The following is an 8204-nucleotide window of genomic DNA, read 5'->3' on the forward strand; positions in this document are numbered from 1 at the left end:
CAGTATGTGGAAAATAATGTGTTTTTTTTTACCTTAAACCGCATAAACACATTTCATTACACCAAATACACAAAATAATGTTCTTTTTAGCAACATCATATGACCCCTTTAACGATGATTTTACTATAAATCTAAAGACAATGTTTACTATTGTTAAACCAAATTAACCATGGTTTTTGCTACACTAACCATAGATTAGCCATGGAATTTGTAGTAAAAATAAATACAAATGGTAATCCATTTGCCAAAAAAAAAAAAAACATGATTACCATTGCTTTTATTTATTATTATTTTTAAATTAACAATTTTTTCCAAACCATTGTTAGATGCAGTGTTTCCTGTAGTTATGCAAATATGTCTTATCTATTAACTATTTCTTATGATTTAAAATCTGCATTGAACTCCAGATCAATCTCAAAGTAAAAGGCGGTACTAAAGTCTGATTTTGTGGCACCCCTATGAATGAATATATCCTGGCTACGCCCTGCAAATGTGTAAATGTTGTATTGCTTGAGGTTGCATCAACTTCATTGTGACTGAATTCTTCACCTTTGTCTTAGTTGTACTGTTTTTTTTCCACCTTTACATGCCTCTTGCATCATGTGATTGAGGAACCATTATTATTTCTGATTAGACATCTGTAAGCTAGTCAATACTTTATTTACAACAGTCATTCTGTCTTCTGTCAAGTTTGTTCTTCTGGTACATGGAAACCATTATGATTGTTCATAGATTATATAAAATATTCTGTGCTTACAGAATTTTAGAACAGTTTCCACTAGTGAACAATGTTTGATCTATGCATATTTCTCTCCTAATTCAGATGACATCACTTTTTCACTGCAGAAAGTCATGGTATGGATAGAGGACTTTTAATTTAGCTGGAAGCAACAGTTTGAAGTTAAATGCATCTTGATGATAGATTTGTTTCTTACAAACACAGCTTCACAAGAAATCATTTAATCATATCTTTAGTTTATTTTATGCCCGATGCATTGGGATGAAGGTACTCATATATGTATTTATCTAATCAGTCGTATCAACACAACTGAAAGGGTTAACTGCAAGTCCAACTCTTCCAGTGTCTCCTCCTCCTTCCACTTTTGCTTTTATAAAACTCACAGGTCGTTCGCTGCTCTTGTGTTTGTCTTGGAATGAATCTGTCATCATGTGGACGATTCTGATGAAGTTAGACCTGACCTCTGTATGCCTGGCTCTGTTTCTGGGTTTGATCTTTATGGTTCTGTTTGAGATCTTCAGGATTAATTCATGCAGAGGTCAAATTCCACCTGGTCCCAGACCTCTGCCTTTTGTGGGAACCATACCAAGTTTTAAGAAGCCACTTGAGGCTATAAGATCAGTAAGTATTTGCTGTGTTTCTGGTAGGGATTTAACATTTAATTCATACCTGTTTTGAAATTCAGATGCACTAAATTTGCTGTGGATCTTCTCCGAGCAGCTATCTCAGTATGGAGAAATGTCTGCTGTATATTTTGGGAGGAAACCAATGATAGTCCTTAATACAATCCAGGTCACTAAGGAAGCCTTCGTTCAGGAAGCCTTTTCTGGAAGACCATTTATGCCTCTTGTAGACTGGCTAACCAAGAGACTCGGTCAGTAAAACGTTATTTTGATTTTTAAAATGTGGATTTTAAACTATTTCATTCTAAACTTTAGAGTACACTTTTACAGCAAAAGGTTCCAAAAGGTGGTTTTCACAGTAGATTCCACTAAAGAACCTTTACATTTGAGTTATTCCGTTGAGAGCCAATGACACTATGTCCATTTGCTTAAAAAATGTGAAGACTGAATTTAGTTCTTAATCAGATTCGAGAAGGTCGGTTATAAAACGGATAGTTCCGGTCCTTGATTATGGTTGGTTGAGCTGCGTTGGATGCCATACACCTGTGACCTCGTTAAATCAGTATGCGCCACTGCATTTGTGTTGCTGCGCTTCCACATTTACATTTATTCATTTAGCAGACGGTTTTATCCAAAGCGACTTCTACGAGTATACTTTTTGTGCGCAAAGAAAACTAAAATAACGACTTTATTCAACAATCCCCCCGCCCCCCCATCTTCACCCATTTTGGAGTGTAGCACTACGCATGTGATCAACGTAATCATCAAAAATATCTTAATTTGTGTTCCGAAGATGAACGAAGGTCTTGCGTGTTTGGAACAACATGAGTAATTAATGACAGAATTTTCATTTTTGGGTGAACTAACCCTTTAATACATGTATTTACTCCGTCTTGCGTTGTGCCTAACAATTAGCTGTTCTAAATTCACTGTAAACCACGGCTTAATGCTTTATTCTCTTTTTCTCAGGCATAATAATGGCCCCGTTTGGTCACTCTTGGAGGCAGCAGAGACGCTTTGCTCTGCACACGCTCAGGAATTTTGGCCTGGGGAAGAAATCAGTAGAAGATCGTGTGTTAGAGGAAAGCCGCTATCTCATTGCTGAAATGCTCAAAGCAGAAGGTATGAAATGTTTATGCTCTATTTGAACTCATTCCACAGTGTTGGGCTGCGAACAAGCTCATCTGTGTTTTCAAAGGTCAAACAGCATCTAAGTCTTTCTGAAACACTTGTTATATTTGTGACATTAATAATGTTGACTTTTACTTTTTACAGTTATTTTCAATATTAAAATCCAAAATTCTATTCTAATTGGATTGAATATAAACTGGCACTAGCCTTTTTCACACATATTGATGCATGTTTCTTTGTAGGCAAGTCTATGGACCCACAGCATGCCATACACAATGCAGTTTCTAACATCATCTGTTCCATCGTGTTTGGAGAGCGCTTCGACTACGATAACAAGCGCTTCTCATACCTTCTGAAAATCCTGAATAATCACTTCATGCTCACAGGGTCAGCTGCGGGACAGGTATGATCAAATTCTTCATTTTATATTTTATTTTATTCATTTATTTGTTATTGACCATGGTCACCCTGTGTGAAAATAATTATTTGCAGAATTTTAATATCAGTTAGGTGGTGAGTCATGTGACCCATAGTGATTACAAACAAGTAATGGGAATGATACATTAAGTTCCATATTTTCCTCAATGATCTTATAATAGTTTGTCTATCTTAGATTTTCAACTTAGCCCCCTTCATCAAGCATTTCCCTGGGCCACACCAGAAGATCATGCAGAACTTCACTGAGTTATTGGGTTTCATCCGGGACGAAATAAAAGAACACAAGGAAACTCTGGATCCAGACAGCCCTCGAGACTTCATTGATGCCTACCTGCTGGAGATCGAGAAAGTGAGATCACCGTTAATGAAAGAAGTGTTTTCATTTATTCATGTAGCTTCAGTAAACTGATAGATTTGTTTCATCTGGAGCAGCAAAAGTCTAATGAGGGCTCCACGTTTCATGAGGATAACATGGTAATGTCAGTACTTGACCTGTTTCTGGCTGGAACTGACACAACAGCGACCACCATCAGATGGGGCCTCATCTACTTGATTCAAAACCCAGATGTACAAGGTGTTAAAGCTAAACGCTAGCAGTGGACACATTTTTTCCAATGTTTTTCCCAATGTTTCCAAATTAAATTCATTTAATATTTAAAACAGTAAATCAGTTATGTGACACTATTGTTTTGTTGAAGTGCAAGCGCCACTGTTTCCTTCAGGAAATGCAAATCTACTTCCCTTTTTTTGCACAATGCAGAGCGATGTCATGAGGAGATTGTTCGGGTGCTGGGTTTCGACCGTTTGCCCAGCATGGATGACCGTGACAAACTACCGTACACATACGCCACTGTTCACGAGATTCAGCGCTGTGCCAACATTGTACCTCTTGGAGTGATTCATGAAACGACTCAGCCCACAAAACTACGAGGCTACAACTTTCCCAAGGTAATGAATGGAGCGTAAATAAAAAGAAGTGAAGTGATGTGTGGCCAAGTATGGTGACCCATACTTGGAATGTGTGCTCTGCATTTAACCCATCCAAGTGCACACACACACCCTGAACAGTGTGCAGCCATATTGCTGTGGTGCCCGAGGAGCAGTTGGGGGTTCAGTGCCTTGCTCAAGGGCCTCACCACAGGTCGTGGTATTGAAGGTGGAAGAGAGCGCTGTATATTCACTCCCCCCACCGACAATTCCTGCCGGACCTGAGACTCGAACGTGCAACCTTCGTGATACAAGTCCGACTCTCTAACCATTAGGCCACAACTGCCCCTGATGAATGAATCATTCACTGTAAAATTTAACATTCGCACTTTCGTTTTTTCTTTAGCAATATGTTATGAACAACTCGTTCTTTTTATTCAGATATTTTCAATGAATAGGTTGATCCAGAAAAACCTGTTTAAACAAGTTGTTGATGAACAGCATGACTTGAGGGTGTGTATAAAGAATATCAGAAATATCATCAGATATCAGAAGTCATAAAACACTTTTTTTTTTAAATATAAAAAGTAGATTAATCTAAGAATAAAAAAATTAGATTAAGAGATTATATTTTTTTATCCCAACAAACCAAAACAAATCAACCTTACTTGTCCAGTCACCTAAATTAATTGTATAAATGTGAAAATTATGTAAGAAGCTTAATTAGTGATGAAACGGTTACGGTTTGACGATAAATCATTGCCGTTTCATATTTTATCCTTAAAACCATAGGCTATTTGATTATTACGATTTGAAAAACTTGCAGTAAATACTGCTCAGCATTAGGCAAAGTTATTAAAAGTCTCATGCAGATGCAACATGCAGCGTGGGTTTCATTTTCTATGAAGGCAGAGTGCTAAGAGAAATTATATGAAAGAATGTATGAATTAATAAATTCTATGACTGCATATGGGGGAACCGAATATCTTCAGAAAAGTTTTGATGGCATTTGTTTTTTATCTTCGCTCAATGTAATACCTAATAAAATAGTGTTTGTAAGCGGCAATGCTGCTTTGTTTACAGCTGTTACTGGGGAAACGGCTCTATTTCTGCTGATCCATAAGCGCCACCTGCTGTCAGACAGTGGATTTACATTTTAATTCAGCCTGTCTGCCATTTTTGTTTAGAACAATGTGAAAATGGGACCTATTTATTTATTTTTTATTATTTATTATTTTACTTTTTTTTTTTTTTTTTAAATCTTAACGTGTAGATGGAAAACAAGCGAATGTGCATTCTAAAAATCTCAGCACTGCAGATAAAGATAAGGAAGCCTATGTAGAATCGTTATGTAGCAGATAAAATGCCTATAATCAATTTTTTTGATTAATCTATTTCTTAATGATTTAAAAACTTAAATATGAGGTTTATCATTTAAATTTTTTTTGTCAGAACTTTATTTGAACATGTAGTAAAGTAGATAACATGTGATGTTGTAAGTCACCCAGGCCATTGCTTTTAATGTTATTTATTTTATGCAAACAAAAAGTAAATAGTGCTGCTAATTATATTTGTTGTTTTTCAACATAAAACTTGGTGAAATGATTTCATTGTGTGTATGAGTACTTTTTGAACATTTCCAGGACATTTTAACAATACCATGATGATAATATCAATAACCGTGATCATTTTGGTCACTATAATCGTGATATGAAATTTTCATACCGTTTCATCACTAACGTTACTACAGGGTTTACAAATGTACACTGTGGAGTCTGAAAACCTGATCATCTGAAATGAATTAATAATCCAGTTCAAGTATGACTGATTACAGTATGAAATTGTCAGAAATTTGTTTTGCAAAAATTGTACCTTTAGGGGTACAACAGCTTGTCACTGGGGCAGAACCATCAAAGGGACATGCTGTGTACCTTCATTACCCCTAAAGTTTTACTTTTGTGCCCTTTGTGTACTATTTTGAACCCTTTAGGGGTAAAGAAGGTACAAAGGTGTCCCTTTGAGGGTTCTGCCCCTGAGTATAGGTTATGTGTTTAATTTTTGAAAAGTTTAATTCAACTCTGCTAAACTTTCCTCATACAGGGAACTATGATCATGACAAACTTAGCGGCAATTTTCAGTGATAAGGAGCACTGGAAGCATCCAGACGCCTTTAACCCGGAGAATTTCTTGGATGAAAATGGGAACTTCTTCAAACCAGAGTCTTTCATCGCCTTCTCACTGGGTGAGTCAGCTGTTTGTGAAATTAATAAGCAGATTTAACCATTAGGAAAAGTTACTGTAATGATTTGTGTGTTTGTTATTAGGTCCGAGGGTCTGTCTCGGGGAGACTCTGGCGAGGACGGAGCTCTTCTTGTACATCACGTCTCTCCTACAGCAGATTCAATTCTCCTGGCCACCCGAGCCACAGTCCATAGACATGGATGGGATCATGGGTGTTTTTCACTTTCCTCAGAGTTTCAGCATCATCTGCCGCAGCAGAGATACCAAAGAGTGACCATCAGTAACTCAAACTATATCTCACAGACATCATCATATCATTTCTGTAAAAAAATCATGCATTTCCAGTTTTTCACTTGACATTAATGTATGTTAACAGTTTCGAATATTTAAGCACAGCCATATTTTATGTAATCAAAAATTAAATGTAAATTTTACAGTCGTTTGGCATGTTTATTATAATTATTTTATAATAAATGCATGTATTTTATTGTATAATAGTGTATGTACATGCAGTTTTATGTGATTGGAATAGCAAACAGTCAAACAGTTAATTTTTTTTCAGATTCCTTTGAAATCTAAAGTAAGCATTTTTTCCCCCAGTAACAGTGAACATTAATGAGTAAATTTAGAGTCAAACTAAGCACCAGAGCACATCATACAGTAGTGGGTTTATAATGTAAAATCTCACATGTGCATTTATGTTCGTTTTGTAGATGTAGATGAGTTGATTTCTTTATCAGAACATATTTTGAGAAATTCCATCACTTACTCACCAATGGATCCTCTGCAGTGAATAGGTGCCGTCAGAATGAGAGTCCAAACAGCTGATAAAAACATCACTCATTTTGAGGAAGAAGTCAGAACTGTTTAGATAACGTTTAGATCCTGACTTTATTTCTCGCAAAGAGTTTATATTTCACATTTCTAAGTTTACATCTTGCAGGTATCTCACAATTCTGACGTTCTCACAATTTTTGAGATTATATCTCATAATTCCAAGATTGTATGCTGCAATCCTGACATTTTAAGAATTCCGAATTTACATTAAAATTCTGAACTTCATTTCTCACAATAAAAACTTTTATATCTTGCAATTCTGAATTTATTATCGTAATTGCAAGTTTATATCTCGTACATATCACTATTTCTCACAATTCTCAGAATTTAATTTGAGACAAACTCGCAATTCTGACGTTTTTTCTTTCACTTGCGAGTTTAATTTTTTGACGAAAGAATTGGTGTAATTGCGAGATATAAACTCTTCCCAATTCGGACTTTTTTTCTCTCAGATATCTGAGAAATGAGAAATAACTGCCGTAGAATTATGAGATATAAACTCATAATTGTGTCATTCAAAAAGTTACCAAAATTCCTTTTATTCTGTGCTGGAAACTGGCTTCCATAAAAAAAAAAAAGAGCATTAGAAGTGCTCTGGATCGTTGGTCAAAACGTCTCAGGTTACTTATGTAACCATGGTTCCCTGAGTAGGGAACGAGACACTGCGTCCTCCTAAGGACAATTCAGATGTAAAATACTACGTTCAAGCTCTGGCAAGTGTGTACACAACTCAAATTGGCTGCAGTGTTACCAAAGCCTACCTTGATGAAATAAAGAAGTTAGCGAAACTGAGTGGACGAGGCTTCGAAGCGGTGCTGAAAGACATGATGTCAGAGATCAGTGAGACAATCGAGACTGATGGCAGTGGTGACAATGAGTTTGGAGCCAGACAGCTCAACACGTCTCTTGACACATTTGAACCCCCACACCCCCAGCTGCTCCCAGATTCTTCTCGGGAAAGGTTCATTCATAGTGGTGCTGAGCCATGCCCACCAGCTGATGTGAAGCGAAGTCTGTCCGTTGTGGAGAGCGACCTGAATCCACCTGAAATCCAAAAGGTCATTGTTGAGCACATTGTGAGGAGAGATGAATTAAAAACACATTCATACTTTCCCATCAAGCTTCGTTCATTCTCAGGCAAGCTCCCCAGACTACGACACATGGCATTCACATGTTGAGCTTCTCAGGAAAGACCCCACCCTGTCTAATCTTCAGAAATCACAGAAAATCTTTGAAAGTTTGCTCTCCCCTGCAGCGGATATTGTCAA

At 36.8% G+C, this 8204-nt stretch overlaps 1 protein-coding gene across 2 annotated transcripts; it reads left to right on the forward strand.

The window, feature by feature from the left end:
• The first annotated feature begins 1130 nt into the window (after positions 1-1130).
• LOC107757396 (cytochrome P450 2B4-like) lies at positions 1131-6492 on the forward strand. 2 transcript variants are annotated; one of them, XM_016574864.1, is made up of 9 exons: positions 1131-1360; positions 1460-1613; positions 2332-2484; positions 2736-2896; positions 3107-3280; positions 3364-3505; positions 3692-3879; positions 5959-6100; positions 6183-6492. In XM_016574864.1, the coding sequence occupies exons 1-9, from the start codon at positions 1169-1171 to the stop codon at positions 6371-6373; spliced, it is 1497 nt and encodes a 498-aa protein (XP_016430350.1). In that variant the 5' UTR covers positions 1131-1168; the 3' UTR covers positions 6374-6492. The 2 variants fall into 2 exon arrangements, with proteins under 2 accessions (XP_016430350.1, XP_016430351.1); XM_016574865.1 differs by having other exon boundaries at positions 1532-1613.
• Positions 6493-8204: the final 1712 nt, after the last annotated feature.

This window comes from Sinocyclocheilus rhinocerous, unplaced genomic scaffold, assembly GCF_001515625.1.
Source record: "Sinocyclocheilus rhinocerous isolate Xijiao unplaced genomic scaffold, SAMN03320098_v1.1 scaffold3248, whole genome shotgun sequence".
Classification (NCBI taxonomy): domain Eukaryota; kingdom Metazoa; phylum Chordata; class Actinopteri; order Cypriniformes; family Cyprinidae; genus Sinocyclocheilus; species Sinocyclocheilus rhinocerous.